Source organism: Gekko japonicus, unplaced genomic scaffold (assembly GCF_001447785.1).
Source record: "Gekko japonicus isolate JY-2015 unplaced genomic scaffold, Gekko_japonicus_V1.1 scaffold1466, whole genome shotgun sequence".
Taxonomy (NCBI): Eukaryota; Metazoa; Chordata; class Lepidosauria; order Squamata; family Gekkonidae; genus Gekko; species Gekko japonicus.
Genome location: NW_015170929.1, coordinates 100,457 through 118,833, shown reverse-complemented (window position 1 = coordinate 118,833; position 18,377 = coordinate 100,457). Strand labels below are relative to the sequence as shown.

At 49.1% G+C, this 18,377-nt stretch overlaps 1 protein-coding gene across 1 annotated transcript; it reads right to left on the bottom strand.

Annotated features, from left to right (window-relative positions):
* Nucleotides 1–534: 534 nt before the first annotated feature.
* On the bottom strand, nucleotides 535–16,809 carry CLCF1 (cardiotrophin-like cytokine factor 1). The gene is made up of 3 exons (XM_015418821.1): nucleotides 16,701–16,809; nucleotides 7,876–8,042; nucleotides 535–1,729 (listed from the first exon to the last, which is right to left on the bottom strand). Exons 1-3 carry the CDS (start codon nucleotides 16,807–16,809, stop codon nucleotides 1,247–1,249), a joined length of 759 nt encoding a protein of 252 aa, XP_015274307.1. The 3' UTR covers nucleotides 535–1,246.
* Nucleotides 16,810–18,377: the final 1,568 nt, after the last annotated feature.

Here is an 18,377-nt window from a genome sequence, read left to right as displayed (position 1 = left end):
CATCACTGTTTGCAGAACACACGGCTTTCTTGGGCTTATGGCACCGGTAGTGGATCCTCCAGGGCAGAGGCCACAAGCATCTTCATTGCAGTCTTCTCGGTGTAAGTTCAGTAGGAAGAAGTCTCTTATACAGAGGCACAAACACAGTCTGCTACATCTGTGCCCAGAGCCTGTGTGGTGTAGTGGTTAGAGGAGTGTCAGAAGAGGAACGGGGAAACACAGGCTGAAATCCCCACTCTGCCATGAAGCTTGCCAAACAACCTTGGGCCAGTTATTCTTACAAAGCCTAACCTACCTCACAAGGTTGTTGTGGGGATAAAACGGAGGAGGGGAGAATGACTATATACCACTCTGAGCACCTTGGAGGAAGGCTAGGATAAAAAGGCACTAAATAAATAAAGATCCTGGAGAAAGCCTTTTATTTGTTAATACAAGAATAGAAATTCTGCAATAAATACAATCTAATAAATAACATCTGAAAATAAATAAATATTAATACAGACAAACTGGAATTAACACAACCTGACTGGGGGGGGGACGGGGGGTGAGCAGAGACGGGAGGAGAGAGACCGGAGTATGGGGCCGTCTGTGGGGAAACTCTCCCATCTCCTCCCCTCTCCCCTCCCTAGCTGGTGTCCGTGTGAAGCCCCCAGCTCCACTGGCTGGCCTGCCACGGCACGCAAGGCGAAGTAGAAGCGGGCAGAGAGGACTCGTGGCCTCGGTGACTGTGTGGAGTGCTTCCCTCAGAACTGCCCAGCCTCACCCGTGGGAGGCCTGGCTGTAATGCCTCCTCCTCGCTGGCCCCATCCCTTCCAAAGGGAATGCAGGAGCCTCCGAGGCTCCGGGGAGAGCAAACGAAGGCGCTGGAGAGTCAGAGGTGGAGGCTGCCAGATGTTTGCTGCCCGGCAGCCAGGGCTTTATTGCTCATCACTGAGGTGGGAGGGAGCAGGGTGCTTCCTCTCCTTCTGGGAAACAAACAGTCCCCTCTGGGAAGGAAGGGAGACGGAAAGTATAAGGAGCGAAGGGGGAGGACCGAAGGGAATGGGTCGGCGAGGAGAGGGCGCTCACCTAGAGGCACAGCTTCATACATGAGAGCGGTGCAGCACCATGAGGGAGGGGGACGTTTTTTGAGGTGGGTTGGGAGGGGAGGGTAGATCCGTAGGCACTGAAACACCTTAGGCCTTTGAAGGGCAGGTACGCCACCAGTGGCTGAGGTGATGAGATAAAGAATGGTGACGGGCAGGGGTCAAAAGCCCCTGGTTTCGAGGTGCAGCATAAGGGCAGAAGGTGGCACCCTCTTGCGCAGCCTATTGAAGTCCTTGGCTGAGCGCCACAGCCAGGTCTGCAGCTCTTTGAGCAGCCAGAAGTCATCCATCTTCCGCAGGAAGTGGCTGTCAGGGGTGGGTGTCCCATCAGGCACTGGAGGCGGGAGCGGGTAGCCCAGAGAAGCCATGATGCCAGCGATAGAGCCCAGCAGCCCTTGCAGGCTGGCACGGAAGTGGGCCAGGCTGTGGTGCAAGGCCGGCATGGCGGCCGGGGTGGCTCCGTCCATGGCCCTCAGGTAGCAGAGCAAGTGGCTGTAGGCCCGGTAGTTGGCTGCTAGCCGCGCATTGTCATTCAGGCTGCGCCACAGCTGGAAGTCCACCGTAGCGCTGGGGACAGCCTCTGCCCCGATGAGCCGGGGAGGGTCGAAGTCCGGCTCATTGAAAGGTGGTCCCAAATAGTTGAGCTGAAGAAAAAGACAAGAGGCCATTAAATTCAAGTCTTCCAGACGCTCCGTGTACTTCCCCACCCACCCTCCTCATATCCTTAACCTCCTATTCCTGCTCATTGGGGCAACGAGATGTGCACGATGGGACTGAGCCAGTGTAATTCTTCAGAGCTGCGTAACACCCTGGCCTTAAGCATACACCTTGCATGAGAGCCAGAGCGACGCCGTGGTTAGAGTAGCGGACGAGGCTCCGGGAGACCCAGGTGCACATCCTCACTACTCTTCCACGGCAGCCAGCTGGGGGACCTTGGGACAGTCACACACTCCCAGCCTTCCCTACCTTACGGGGCTGTTCCTGTGGGGATACAACAGAGGAGAAGAACCCTGTAAGCCTCCCTGGGTCCCCATTTAGGAGCAAGGTGGGATATGAATTAAGTAAGTAAATAAATAAATGCGGTGGTTGTGGTGCTGAAATGCATGCCTCCAAATGCTGACACACCAGCACATATGCTTGTACAGACATATCCCTGTATATGCAAATATGTTAAGATCTATTGAGACTCCCTGTATGTGTATATGCTAATATTGCCTCTTGACTGGTGACAGCCACTGCCATCAGCCCTGCAACCACACACACACACACAGAGAGAGAGAGAGAGAGAGAGAGAGAGAGAGAGAGAGAGAGAGAGTCAAAGACATATACCTACTGAAATCTCCCCTTCCCCCTGCACATTCTCGTGGATACATGTGTGCGCACACACAGAGTTCATTAACACCTTTCCACCCCGCTGAGTTGTGTTCCTGGGATTCCCCACCCCACTGCCAGCACCAGTGCCTTGCCGAGCAGCAGGATTGCCCAGGCCGCGTGGGTAGGCGGCTAGGGTGAAGCGCAGAGCGGAAGGGAGGTGTGTCAAGGCCTGCGGGTGTGTGAACAATCTGACAAGCTCAGAAGACAAATTAATTTCCTCTGTGTCACCTGAGGGCAAGTGGAGACGGTTCTCCCCAAACAACAGCACAAGCCGACTAACAGGGCAGGCTGGGGCGTGGCCAGCACCCTGCGACCGGCAGGGGAAGTGGGGAAGGAGCAGCTGCCACGAGGGCAGGGACTTTGCAAGGGCAAGAGGAGAGAAGGAAGGGGGTACGAGGCAGCAGGCAGGACACGCAGCTGGAAGACGCACTGCTGTGGGTGGGGGATGTGAAAAGGGGAGACCAGCGATAGCGCCTAAATGCATCCCACAAAAGCTTTCCTTTCCCAGTTTGTTCTTCTTCATGGGCATTTTCAAGAGATTGTGACCTCAGCCCTCTCAGACAACTTAAGGCTTGACTAAGCATGCTGGAATTCTCTCTATTTCCTTAACGGGCTATCTGAATAACCAAAACGTCCCAAAATGTTGAACAATGATGAAACCCCCCCCCCCACACACACACACTATGCCCACCACCAAACCACAAGGACCTTTTGAAACTATCCTTGAATTCTTTGTTTTCAAAATTTTGAGTATTCCGACACAGGCTGCAGTCAAAGCTTTCTCAGCAAGCGCAACGAGCTGGGCGTACACGGATTTAATGCTGAATACTCCCTGACTGATGAGTGATGGGGACAAAAAAGACAAGATGCTGGGAGGCAGGTGAATGGACCTGGACCTACAGCACAGTGAGAAGAGGAGTTTAACCCTCCCCTCCTCCCCAAAGTGATTTTGCTGATCAAAACTGTCCACGGCTATTAATACCTGGGGTGTGTGTGTGGACAAATCAACAGACTTCCTGGGCTAACAACAGGCAGAGAGTTGGGTGGTTCAGTCAACAGAATCTGCGTCCTTCCCAAGCCCTGCCCCCTCTGATACAACCTGTCCCACCCCATTTGCAATTTACCTTTATAAAATGTTGGGCAGATCTATTCAGAGATCTCCTAGCATCTCATTTGTCTGGCCCTAAGAATATGACTTGTGCTTTCACAGTTGGATCATAAAGCATGCAAAGGCTTAAAAGCAATTGTAAATCAACCTTCTAGCATGAATCTGAACCTTCTTGTTTTTCACACATGTACACTGATAGCGGCAGAAAAGCGGAAGACTAGTTTCTTAAGTGGCATGTGTGAACTCATGGGAGGTGGGTGTACGGGAGAAGAGAGCCAAGAGGCAAACAGAATTGGTCTGGACAACTGGGGATTTGTATTAACGATACCAATCTTTCCACATCAGTAGAAGGGATATTTATTTGTTTAAATGTTTATATCCTTCCTTTCCTCCTTATCAAAGGGGGAAATATTTAAATTCTCTGCTAAGATAACTCAAATGTTGCATCAAAAAAGCTGAGTTCTGTGACCTGTATAACTTATGAAAAAGAGCACACACTTGCTTCTTTTTTTTACCATTTCCTTGGCTTGTCACTGAAAGGATCAAAAGTTACATAGAACACTCTCTGAGTGTAGAAAGCTTCCTTTTCTTCTGCAATTTCACTAGAAATGGCTCACAAGTTGTCCCACCTATGTTTCCTGCCGGAAAGGCTGTAAACATGCCTTTTAAACAATGATTTTAAAAAACCCACCAAAAAACAAAACCCCTGAAATGTGGGGGGTGGGGTGGGGTACATACTATCCTCAGCCCTAAGTTCCGTGATCGCATCCAGTTGGCTGCAAGGCTGGCCCAGGCATCTGCTGCTACTCATTTTTTTTTTAATTATTTAAAAATATGAAAAAATTACATTAAAAATCTGCTGCTACTCATGACCGTCGCTAAGCACTGCCCCGCACCTAGTACTGGAAGCAAGGGAAATGTCCTAGGAAAAGGCAGACATGCAAGTATTTACCACAGCAGCAGGACTGTACTAGCCATGAGATGCCTATCAACCAAGTGAGTTAATGGAGATTTGATTCACTTTAACAGCACATTGGATCTCCAAAGTGATCCCCATGTGGATGAGACCCTGGTATTACATTTTCCCAGAATGTTTGAACGGCCTTCTGCACCAACTCCTTATATCACCACATATGGAAATGACTTTGCTCAAACAGAAATCCCCTGGCAGAAATCACAACCATCAAAGAGTCACCAACAAGGCAGCTGAATCACCTGGTTTCCTGTGAGATACAGAAACCCTGTTGCTATTTGGCTGTGTGCGTGCGTGCGTGCGTGCACATGTGTGGCTATTTCCCCTGTTGCTGAACCATTCAGTTGCTCATCACTATGCATCACCGAATGTCAGCCTACTCAGGGAAAAGCAGTAGGTGAGGGGCCTAACCCTCAGGAGAACCAGACTTTGGGAGTGAAAAGAAAGTATAACGGTGGCAGACAGTATTGTGGGGAGCTATGCTGTGTTAAAGTGCAGGGTGAAACAGCTGGGCTTGCAGGGGGGCTCTGATTATTCCATGCAGTCCTCTCAGCGCAACACGTTCTCTTAGAATCATGATGCCACCGTTGGTATAACGTAATAACTGAGGTCCTACCTCATCCTGCCTTGTCTCTTGTATCATCTGAAGACACACATGTTTTAGGTATGGCAAAGATGGTTTGAAATTATCTGCACTGCCTCAAAAGCACGTGTAGATTTGTTTGAGGATCAGTTGTGGTTAGCTCATATAGGCTAGTATATCAGACATCACCAGCACCACGATCCTTGGAGCAGTTTACAACTGATTTCAAAATGTTCATGATATTTTTTGGGGGTGTGTGTGTTAAGGTGAATATGTATGTGTATTGACATACAAATACTGTTTTAAATTTTCCTTCTCAAAATGGATGGCCCAGTGAAGGCATAAAAGAAACAGCAAAACGAAGAACTGATCCATCACTCGTCTTGTTTATGTGTATGTGTGTAAGGGATGTTGTGAAGTCAGGTTCATGCTGTAAATAAAGAACCCACCATGACTGCTGTTAACAATTTATTTCAATTTATATCTGCAGAAAACTGGAACCAACTTAGACATGACATTTTGAGGGCTGCTCCAAGTCTTAACAAATTTCATACACAGACATTGTTTGTATGTAGGAAACTGTAAATACTGCATGATTTAACTGCACTCATATTGCTTACAATGCATGTATACACCATGGGAACCCACCACCAATTGGTGTTTCCCGCTCTGAGTGCTGAAGGTGACATACCCACAAAAGCATTAATTACATGTGGCAATATACACATGGCACTATCCTGTTGGACTCATATTCCAGGACAGACCTCTATCCTAAGCCTGCAAGACTAGGTCTAATGGGTGGAAACGACAAGGGAGTTGTTACCGGCTAAATATCAGGAGAAACTTCCTAACTGTAAGAGTGGTTGAGCAGTGGAACAGGCTGCCTCGGGAGGTGGTGGATGCTCCTTCGCTGGACGTTTTCAAGCGGAGGCTGGACGACCAGCTTTCGGGTATGTTGTAGGTATGTAGGGCTCTCTTTTGGCTGTGCTCCTGCAGAGTGCAGGGGGTTGGACTGGATGATCTGCAAGGTCCCTTCCAACTCTAACATGCTATGATTCTATGATTCTTCTATTCTGTCTGCTAAAATGATCATTAAGCAAACAATTAATATGAATGATCAAAATACTGCCATTTCATTAGGTACATTCCAGTCAAAGAATAATATGGAATTATACCCCATATTGCAGCATTTCAGCCTCTTGTTTTAGTATTAAAGTAGGAAAGTCATAAAAAGTAAGAAAGAAAGCCTGTGGTCCTCGTCCTGGCCTAGGATCACCCCACCCTTTTCTGCACACTGTTATTCATGAGGGTGGGTTTCATGCTGGGTAGCCATTTGGCCCTGCCTAGTAGCTCGTGGAAAGGCGCCCTTCCGTCATCACCAGCGCCCTTGTCCTGGGTAGCCCAAGTGAGCCCGATCTCATCAGATCTCCAAAGCTAAGCAGGGTTGGTCCTGGTTAGTATTTGGATGGGAGACTACCAAGGAATACCAGGGTTGTTACCCACAGGCCGGCAATGGCAAACCACCTCTGTCTCTTTCCTTGAAAACCCTACAAGGTTGCTGTCGGCTGCAACTTGATGGCAAAAAAAAATCACTAGCAGTTTGGCATGTTTGAGAAGGCTGTTCAGTTCAAAGGACAAGTCTCTTCAGTGAGTGATTTCAGCCCACTGGAAATAGAAAGGAAATCAGCCGCTGCAGAATGGCCTAGTTCTTGGGTTACCGTGATCTGGAGAACCCAGCCAAGCCCAGTCTTGTCAGATATTGGAAGCTGAGCAGGGTCAGCCTTGGTCAGTATTTGGATCATGGGAGACCACCAAAGAAGTCCAGAATTACTATGCAGAGGCAGGCAGTGGCAAACCACCTCTGAATGTCTCCTGCCTTGAACACCCTGCCAGGGTGCCCTAAGTCAGCGGCAACTTGATGGCACTTTCCACCACAGCTCTTGGGTTTGGGTGAGGATTTAAGTGTCTCAGGTTCTGTTTTAAAAAGGAAATTTCCAGAAGTCAGTTATGCTGGAAAGTATGAGCTCCTAAATGTTCTAGTGCCAAATTCAACTGTATTTCTTCTTTCCATTCATGACTGCTCTTAGTATCCAGTGCCAAGAAACCTTGCCAAGGGGTAGGGTTTGGAATGCCAGGTAGGCCAGGGGGCAGGGGATACCATGCAGGCAGAGGGGCTGCCCCAGTCTCTCCTCTCCACACAGCCGGGCGTTTCCTTGGCGAGTTCTGACAGACGAAGGCCTCGCCTCACCCCAGCAGGAGATGCACAACAGATTGTAAACAGAGAGACTCCACCGGTGCCTGGAGGCAGGGAGGGGGCAGTGTGTCAGATAAGCTGCCAAGCGAGGGCCATGGCTGTGGAGAGCGTGATAGTTTAACTGTTTTTATTGCATAAGAGGAATCTCAGACGGGGCCCCTACCTGAAGGTGCTGCAGGCAGTTCAAGGACTGCCTGCCTCTCTGAATCCCTTCACACGCTGAGCGGAGGCAGATCTGCTCTTCTTTTGGTACCCTCGTTCCTTGCACTGAGCTTTCAAGACTCAGTTTTGTATGTGGTCATGTGTGGGATTGACTGAACTCTCAGCCCAGAGTACAGGGGGGAAGAGCACAGTCTGACCTCATCATGGTGCAGAGAAACCAGAGTTGGTTGGGAGAGGAAGTGGGGCATAGGGGGCACAAAGGAAGGGGGGGAAGGGGGTTTCCAGTAGGTTACTCAACTCAGTAGTCTCCGACTCTCCCAAAGCTTCTACACTCACATAAGTGGCCGCAAGCGCGTGCAGCTGGTGTTCCAGATAGCGAGTGAGGTCGTACGTCTGCTGGATGGACTGTCTGGTAGTCACTTGGTCCGTGCTGTTCAGGGCAGGCACCACAGGAAGGTTCCAGAGCGTGGCACACAGGAAGGCAAGGATCCCCCACGAATCTCCTGCAGGGAGCACACTGGTAAGGAGCTGTGGGCGAAGGGAGCACCATGACAGGGGGAGCAAAGCCTGTGTCGCCCGGTCCCGCCCGGCCCCGCCCCGCCCTTCCCAGGAGAAGCCACAGGAACAAGGTGCCGGAAGAAGTCTCTTTCAAAAGCCCCCCCCCTCCCATCATATCCATTTCAGGACCCGCCGTGAGATCTGCAGCTGGGATCCACAGGTTTCATTAAGCTGAGAGTGGTCCAGGACACTTTGACACTGGCCCTACCACGAGTGGTCCTTGGGAGAGGAAGCCAGCCACAAAAAGTACCTTACTGAGCACCCAGTCTCTCCCCGCCCACCACCCACACTGCCAAGGAGGTGAATCTCTAACGGTCCTCCTCTCCTGCCACAGCCAGCTCACCCCAAAATTATTTCCTTTCCTATGGGCCCATGCACCACTATCTGATCCCGTTCATGCATTTAGAGGGAAACGACCAAGACCAAGGTGCAAGAGAAACTGTGAAGACAGAGGCAATCAACCATCCTGGCTCTAGGAGTGAAGACCTCTCACACAGTCCCCTTTCCTCCGTCGTCCACTTCACTTTGCAGTGCTGCTAATACCCTGCATTGGTCCTTGAAGGATAGGTCACATCTACAGAGAGACTTCAGACAAAGATTGTCCTTTCAGGCAAGGAAAGGTTTTTTAAAAGTTATTTTTATTTTATGAATGGATGAGAGAGCACTAGTTGGGTTGCCAGCCAGTGTCAGCAAGCTGCCATTCTGTTTTCTGTGACCTCTGTGTACATATCCTTTCCCTGTTGCACCCGGCTTATTTTCTATCATCCTGCTCCTGCGTTGGAATGCACAAGATAACTGCTGGAGGTTGTGTGGGGGAGAAGATGCTGTAATGCTTGCCTATTGCTTTTCTCATGAGTACTGCACCTGTGTTTTGTCTGATGTTCTGCCTGGTTCCCATGGACTGGGCGCGCAACCGTTTCATTAGCCCGCCAGCGGGAATGCTATTCATTGGATCTGTATCTGTTTGAATTTCCTTTATTATGCTTGACCTAACTGTGTATCCCCAGTTCTAACAAAGAACGTGTTTGAGTATGTCTTCAACGCTTTGAAATAAATTTTGCTTTTCTTGAAAACGTGGATTTATTCTCGATGCTTGGGGATCCAACATATTGTTAGAACTCTCTTTCTCCTATCGTTCCGAATCTGGCAAGATCATGAGCGGAACTGAGGGATCCTGGTCTTCTGCAGCCACTCCCTACCCCATCGAGACCGTGGGAAGTGGTGTCCATGGACTTTATTACTGACCTCCCTGCGAGCAAAGGGAACACTGTTATTTGGGTGGTTGTTGATTTATTTTCTAAGCAAGCTCATTTTGTGCCTTTTCCTTCCTTGCCTACAGCTCAGAGGTTGGCGAAATCGTTTATGTCTCACGTGGTGAAAATTCATCAATTACCTGCTAAATTAATTTCTGACAGGGGGACCCAATTTGTTTCTAAGTTTTGGAGGGAACTTCTTTCCATTTTAGGGGTGGAACAAGGGCTCAGCAGCGCGTATCATCCTGAGACTGACGGACAAACAGAACGAGTTAATCAGACCCTGGAGCAATATCTTCGTTGTTTTACTAATTATCAACAGAATGATTGGTGTGAATTGTTGCCTCTTGCTGAATATTGTTATAACAATACTGTCCATAGCTCCACGGGCATGTCTCCTTATAAAGCTGTCTCTGGTTACGACAGCCCCCCCTCCCTTTCCTGGAGGGGATGGGCCAACGTCCTGTGGGGGATGCTGATACATGGTGTATGTCCTTGCAAAATGCATGGCCTCTGCTATGCCAAACGCTTGACGCAGCCAAGGCTGCTTACAAGACCCAGGCAGACAAGGGTAGGGTGGTGGGGTTTGATCTGAAACCTGGGGATCTTGTGTATGTCTCGACCAAGAACATTAAGATGCTGCGGCCTAGCAGGAAATTGGGGTGGAAGTTCATAGGTCCATTCAAAGTGCGTAAAGTCATAAATGATGTGGCGGTTGATGTTGTTTTGCCTAAGAATTTACGTGCTCTGCATTCTGTTTTTCACATGAGCCTGTTGAAGAAGGATCCTGGCCCGTCTCCCTGGAGACCAGCAGTTACTCCTCCTCCACCTGTCATTTTGGAAGGGGATGAACATTTTGAGATCGCTGATATCCTTGATTGTAAATTGAAACGTGGTAAACTCTGGTACCTTATCGAATGGGTTGATTTCGGTCCCCAGCACCGCGAATGGGTGGAAGAAGGGGATATTCGGGCCCCTTACCTGATCCGTAGTTTCCACAAGAGGTTCCCGGACAAACCGGGAGGTCTCCCGCCCAGCCCGGGAGATCTCCCGCCCAACCCGGGAGGTGTGTTGTAAGTGTATTTTAAGGGGGGCAGTATGTCAGCAAGCTGCCATTCTGTTTTCTGTGACCTCTGTGTACATATCCTTTCCCTGTTGCACCCGGCTTATTTTCTATCATCCTGCTCCTGCGTTGGAATGCACAAGATAACTGCTGGAGGTTGTGTGGGGGAGAAGATGCTGTAATGCTTGCCTATTGCTTTTCTCATGAGTACTGCATCTGTGTTTTGTCTGATGTTCTGCCTGGTTCCCATGGACTGGGCGCGCAACCGTTTCATTAGCCCGCCAGCGGGAATGCTATTCATTGGATCTGTATCTGTTTGAATTTCCTTTATTATGCTTGACCTAACTGTGTATCCCCAGTTCTAACAAAGAACGTGTTTGAGTATGTCTTCAACGCTTTGAAATAAATTTTGCTTTTCTTGAAAACGTGGATTTATTCTCGATGCTTGGGGATCCAACAGCCAGTAGGATGGTAGATGAAGATGGGTAACCATGTTAGTCTGTCTGTAGCGGTAGAAAAGAGCAAGAGTCCAGTAACACCTTAAAGACTGACAAACTTTCTGGCATGATATGAGCTTTTGTGAGTCATTGCTCACTTCTTCAGATATCTGAAGAAGTGAGCAGAGACTCACAAAAACTCGTCCCCTGCCACAAATGTTGTCAGTCTTTACGGTCCTACTGGACTCTTGCTCTTTTCTACTGCTGTAGGGTGGTAGGGCTGCCATGCCAACCTCCAAATGGAGCTTGGAGAGCTCCCAGAATTACAACTGATCTGCAGATGACAGAGATCAGTTCCTCTGGAGAAAATGGCTGGTTTGGAGGGTGGAGCCTCCGGCAATATTTCCCACTGAGGTCCCCTTTCCCCCAACTCTGCCCATCTGAAGCTCCACTCCCAGATCTCCAGGAATCTCCCAACCTAGACTTGGCAACCCTAAGTAGTGGGAGTTCTGGGACTTAGTTCTTACTTACTGCTGGGCACTAAATTTTCTATCTGTATCTATTTCATTGGTTCAATTACTCTTTTTTATTATTTGAACTAGGAGTAAAGCTCGTTGTGGGAAGAAATACAACGAGCTCTAGAAGGAAGCTCCAGGTGAGTGTCCTGGTTGTGGCTGGTGGGGTGGCAGAGGGAAGGGGGAAATAGAGGGAGGCAAGCCATGTTTGTTTCCTTCTGCTTAGCTATAAGGCAGGGCTGTCTCAAGTCATTTTGCTGCACCAAGTGGGTAGTATGGGAGGAGAGCCACATGGTAATAGGTATGGTTCCCTCCACCCCTGACTTGTGTTGATTTGGGGTTATGCAGTGGCAGCTAAGGTAGAAAAGTACCTCCTCCTATGCCATGCCTTCTGGCTTCCAAGGGTCTGGAAAGCGGTTCCATAGCCAGTTACAGGGTTGCCAACTCTGGGTTGGAAAATACCTGTAGATTTGAGGGGTAGAGCCTGGGGAGGGCAGGGTTTGGGGTGGGGAGGGACCTCAGCAGGGTATAATGCCAGAGATCACTGGTCAAAGCAGCCATTTTCTCCAGGAGAACTGATCTTGGTCATCTGGACATCAGTTTTAATAGCTGGAGATCTCCAGGTGCCTCCTGGAGGTTGGCTTATGTTAATTTGGGACTATGCAGTGGCAGCTAACGTAGAAAAGCACCTCCTCCTATGCCATGTTTTCTGGGTTCCAAGGATCTGGAAAGTGGTTCCATAGCCAATTACACGGTTGCCAACTCTGGGTTGGGAAATACCTGTAGATTTGAGGGGTAGAGCCTGGGGAGGGCAAGGTTTGGGGTGGGGAGGGACCTCAGCAGGGTATAATGCCATAGAATCCACTGGCCAAAGCAGCCATTGTCTCCAGGAGAACGGATCTTGGTCATCTGGAGATCAGTTGTAATAGCTGGGAAATTTTCTGTAGGGGAAATGAGGTGCTGTGGCTGGGGAACATGGTGATTTCTGGGAGATCTTCAGGCCCCACAGGGAGATTGGCAACTCCAGTGACCGTTTAAGGGAAGATTAGGATATGTATTTTACCTCATGTCACATTCAATTACTCCCAACAGCAACAGCAAACTGTTCAGAATGTTAGAGGCAAAGGCCAATCAGGCCGCATATGCAAACGACCTCTGTGTTCCGACTGGCTATGGAGGGGAGAGGAACAGCAAACTGTTTGGAATGTTGGAGGCAGGACTCAGACAATGCAGCCAGTGGATAGGGACAGCTTCTGAGTGACACATCACAGAGCCAACTGATTTAGGAGAGTGTGGAATGTTCAGAAAGTGCCACCCCACTTCACGATTATATGTAAGGAGAGATGTATCCAAATGTTTCCAATAATGTGTACCCAATAATGAGAGCCAGTTTGGTGTAGTGGTTAAGTGCATGGACTCTAATCTGGGAGAACAGGTTTGATTCCCCACTCCTCCACTTGCAGCTGCTGGATGACCTTGGGCAAGCCATAGTTCTGATAAGAGCTGTTCTTGGAAGAAGACCAGTTTCTGTCAAGAGCTCTCTCAGCCCCACCTCCCTCACAGGGTGTTTGTTGTGAGGAGGGGAAGGGAAAGGAGTTTGTAAGCCACACCGAGACTCCGAGTGAAGGGTGGGGTATAAATTCAATCTCTTCTTCTTCTTATCCCAAACTTTTAACTATTCATGCCAAAATAATGGTGACAAAGGAACTAAATTTAACAAGCTCACTAGTATACCCTGAATGTAGTAATTCTGAATAATTTAGCATTTAGCTGTTGGGTTTTGTAATGGAATTACTGAGGGAAAAACATACAGCCCTTTTTCTGTATACAATTAAACTTACATGACAAAATGTTCTGGATTGTGCAGAAATTTTATATTTGGAAATTAAATATCTTCACAGTTGTTCCATAGGAATACCCGAAAGTAGCTTCTTAATTTGTCTTGCTAAGCCAATGTATTTTCCTCTGACAAATTTTGAAGGGTATGCATGCATATCCTCTGATTTCAGCACGCGGATGCCGAAAGTGGGTTCATGCCTGCACAGCCACCATACAACCTACCCGTTAGTCACGCAAATGCCTCCCATGTGCTGATTCACCCATGAAACTCACAGCCCGGCCCTGGCCACTTCCGCTTCATTAAAGACTACCCCCTGGCATTTTCCTGTCCGTACCACACCCAGGTGATTCTAGCCTGCTTCAGTGCTTCTGTTGATCTTCACACTGGAGAGAGTGCCCATCCATTCTTTCTCCTACTTATTTTATACCATTTAGTGTTTACCTTGTTTACAGTTTCTTTGCAGATTTTAAGGAGGAGTTAACAGTAAGGACCGCAGGAACCCCTATTCTCCCAACCAACCGGAGGCTCCAGATAACAGTTTCACTTCCTGCTGCCTGACGTGTAGAATAAGGGTCTTGCCAGCTCTCCTTATTAAAATCTTAGTAAAGGCTTGCCAGGTCTCCTTAAGCATTCCAGTCAAGCACAATGAAAGTGCAAGGGGTGGGGAGCAAGGGTTACAATGCCAAGCTCTGCCTCTGACCTACATATGTCTACTGGAGGCACACCTGGCACATGGCTGCCTTCCTGCGAATTCTGCTTTTTCAGCATTCCAACTGTGTGGAGCTATCGACACATGTGTACATGAGCACAAATAGGCTCAATGCACACATTCCAAATAACTTCCCTAGGTTACGAGTGGAGCCTCCAAGCTCCCAGTAGTCCTGCTTATGCTCATTGATTGTACATGGTTAGTGCATAGGGTTACTAACCACAAGGTGGGGCCTGGCCCGGTTCTCTCAGAATTACAAATGAAATTCCACACCTCAGAAATCAAGTCTCCTGGAGGAAATGGCAGCTCAAGAGGATGGATTCATGGCCATGATATCCCTGCTGAGCGTCCTCCTCCTCCTCCTCCTCCCTAAATCTGCTCCTGCCCCCATCATCATCCTTAAATCTCCAGGAATTTTACAAGCTGGAGTTGGTAACCCCATTAGAAAGGCTGAAAAAAGCCTAGAATTAGGGGGAAAGGGAAGAGGGTATTCTGGCAGGCAAGAAAATCTGTTTCCACCACTCATAGTCCTTAGTAGGGAAGATACTCTTCAAGACCCTGTCTTTGCTAGCACACTTTCTGTCCAACTAAGTTCTCTCCAGTACCAGTTTTCATCTTGTCTGGTACATTATTATCTTTTCCATCATCCAAATCGCTCAGAACAGCATACATGCTTCTCCCCTCCTGAGAGAAAATGACTGGCCTGAAGCTGTGAGCTTTATGGTTGAGGAGATTTTTGAACCAAGATCTTCCCAGCCTTAGTCCACCACACTGGTTCCATCTGGAAGGCATTTTTTTCTTTCTCATGTGCCCTAGTCAACAAATGCACACCAACGCACTTCCCTTCAGAATTAGTACTGGTATGTGTTTTTTGTGTGTGCTGTCAGCTCAGTTTATATTTGAGTCCGCGTCCACTCCCTGAGCACACAACTCCATCTTCCCCTGTTGCCCATGCTGTGACAGGTTTTTGGTTCCTTAAAAAGAGCATGCTTGTGCTTTTAAGCACTTAGCACCTTTTAAAAAAGCCACCCTGTTCTTTTGTTTTCCCCTTTAAACAGAAAGGCTGCTTTGGGTAGCAGGAAGTTGTCTCCATGAAATCCTCAAGGACCAGCCAATCAGCATTCTGCACAGCCCTATTGTATTAAAAACAGAAAAAAAGCACTGCTTCCTTGAGTTCCATTCATTTTGGAATTGTTTATGTCTTCCTGCCCCACAAAAGATGAGTGCAGATCAATAAACGTCCTCTTCAAGACATATTTCTGAAAATAGCCTTAGGGTACTTTGTTTGCATAGTCAAGGTAGTATAAGTTTTGGACCATGGTATGGAGAGTTCCAGTGTTTATTATATGCAAAGCCCAAACAGGTGTTAACCCATTCCTATTAAAGAGAAGGGAATTTACCAAGGTGATTGTTGTGTATGTAATGGAATGGAATGGAATGAATGTACTGAGCTTGAAATCTGACCTATCAGAACAAAAGAAGTTCTGGAGGGAAGCGAAGTAATTGGCCTTCATGTACAGTTTCTGATTGGACCTTAGCTGACATGTGAGCATGGCTTGCCAAGCCCGGACAGTTTAAAAAGAAGCCTGCTGTTCCATTGATTTGTCTCGTTCTATTCTTCTGACTATGTGTTCAATGAAGCTGTTATCACTGTTCACCTGCTGCCTCGAATCTCGTATCTAACAATTGGCGATGAGGATGGGATCATAGAGTGGGTAGGCAGCCCCGCTGAACCGACGGCAAGACGGCGGACGAATGAGAAGCCCCTGAGGAACCCAGGGCGGAAGAACAAGACCCGGCTGATCAAGCAGCTTCAGCACTTGTGCCAGTGCCGGCACAGAGAGCAGTGATGGCCGTCAACCCAAGGTTCGAGGCATTCGAACCCGAACTCAAGGACTGGGATTCCTACCTGACCAGGTTCAAGTTCCACCTCCAGGCTAACCAGATCGAGGCTGAGGACCAGCAGAAGGCGACACTCCCCAGCTCCCGCAGAAGGGATGTCTTTGACATCGCTCGGTCCCTGGTCGCCCCAGCTGACATCCAAACCGTGTCCCTGGCAGACCTCAAACTGAAACTGCAGGGGCATTTTGCACCACAACCCTCGCAGATCACTAGCAGACACACGTTTTACAAGCGGTCCCAGGCCGCGACCGAGATGGTTGCCGAGTACGTGTCAGCATTGCGGAAGGCTGCACGCCCGTGCAACTTCACCAACCTAGAGGAAGCGCTCCTCGACTGACTCGTCTGTGGCATGAGGGACGAGAATCTACAACAACAATTGTTCGCACGAACAGCTCTCACCTATGCCATGGCCTACTCTGAGGCTGTCGCCGCTGAGGCTGCTGAGAAACCAACCCAAGAAGTGCGTCAAAACCTGGTTCCAATCCAACAGGGGGCCAACAAAACCATACACCACGAATCAACGAGCGAGTCCAAGGGTGAGCATAATGACGTCAACCAGTCTTGTACTCTGAGGCCCAAGTGGACCCAAGTGAAAACGGCGCCGCGGCGAACCTGTGCCGGATGCGGCAGTGATCACGAGTGGGATCAATGCTGGGCGAAGGACATCGTTTGCCGGTCCTGTGACAAGCGAGGCCATTTGGCCAGTGTCTGCAGGGCCAAGAGGAAGAAGACACCACCGTCATCTCCTCGTGAAAGGCCCTGGGTTCGAGGCAAGGACAACACGAGGTCTACAGATTGTCATCTGACCAGCTGCTGTTCCTGTCCTTCGACCGGATCACGAGCAAAGAAGATGATTTACGTCACTGTCTTGCTGAATGGCGTACCGTGCGAGATGGAGGTCGACTCGGGATCGTCAGTGACTATCATTTTGTCAGAAACCTTGCAATGCTTGTTTCCACGATGGAGCTGTCGGCGTTTGCAGCCGAGCACCATCCACCTTTCCAATTTTCAGGGAAGGCGCATCCCTGTGGCCAGCGAAGCCACATTTGAGGTACAATTCAAAAGGTTCAAGGAGTCTCTGAGTCTCCTTGTTGTCGAGGGGCGCCGAGCCAGTCTGTTGGGCTTAGACTGGTTAGAAGCCCTTGGAATTGCAATAAGTGGTTATCAACCAAGTCAATGCAAATAAATTGAATTCGCTGTATGTGGAATTTGCAGATGTTTTTGATGGTACTCTGGGAATGTATAGGGGGCCTCCTGTAACGTTTGACCTAGATCCTGCTGTAGCACCTATATGGCTTAAATATCGCAAGGTACCGATTTCGTTGAAACCGTGTATAGAGGCCGAGCTAGACAAGCTCGTGTCTCAAGGTGTGCTTGAACTAGTGTCACACTCAAAATGGGAGAACCCTATCGTGACACCGGTAAAGCCTGACGGGTCTATCCGAATATGTGCTGATTACAAATGCACACTCAACAAGGCTCTGCAGCAGCACTCTTACCCGGTCCCCATAATTACTCACGTGCTGGCGTCACTAGGGGAGGGTAAGGTTTTCACCAAATTAGACCTGGCACAGGCATATCAACAGCTGCCAGTAGACCCCCAGGCCGCCATGGCGCAAACTATTATCACGCACCGGGGTGCATTCAAGGTAAACCGTTTGCAGTTTGGCGTGAACGTGGCACCAGGAGCATTCCAAGGCCTAATGGAGGGTTTGTTAAGGGGCCTGCCTGGGGTGGTCCCCTATTTTGACGACGTGTTGATTGCCGGACGGTCCGAGGAAGAACTGACAGACTGCCTCAGGTCCATCTTACGTAAATTCCAAGAGGCTGGGCTGAAAGTAAAGAGGGCTAAGTGTCAATTAGGAGTACCCAGTGTGGAGTTCTTGGGGTCCCAAATCGACGCCGAAGGTGTCCACCCTACTGAAGGGAAGGTACGGGCCATCCAAAACGCCCCCAGACCTAGCTCTAAGAAGGAACTGCAATCCTTCTTAGGGATTTTGAATTTCTATCACACCTTCCTGCCCCATAAGGCGTCGATAGCGGAACCTTTGCATCGCCTCCTTAACAAGGGGGCAAAGTGGGAATGGGGCCCTCAGCACGACCGGGCTTTTACTGCCATTAAATCGCTGTTGTCCTCAGAGGCGGTCCTTACCCACTACAACAAGGCCAAGCAACTGGTTTTGGTGGTGGACGCATCTCTGTATGGGGTGGGGGCTGTGTTGAGCCACATACTGGCTGACAGCAAGGAGGCACCTATTGCCTATTACTTGCGGACACTAACACCGGCTGAAAGAAACTATGCCCAGATCGACAAGGAGGGGTTGGCGCTAGTGGCTGGTGTTAAAAAATTCCATGACTTTTTGTATGGCAGACCATTCGTTATGGCCATGGACCACAAACCCCTCCTTGGGATCTTTGTGCCAGATGGACAGATGTTATGATGGACGGTTTTTCTCTTCGCCTATGACTATGTCCTGAGCACTGGCCGGGAAAAACCATGGGGCATACCGACGCCCTCAGCTGCTGTCCCCTGCCAGAGCTGGACAATGATCCTGCACCGG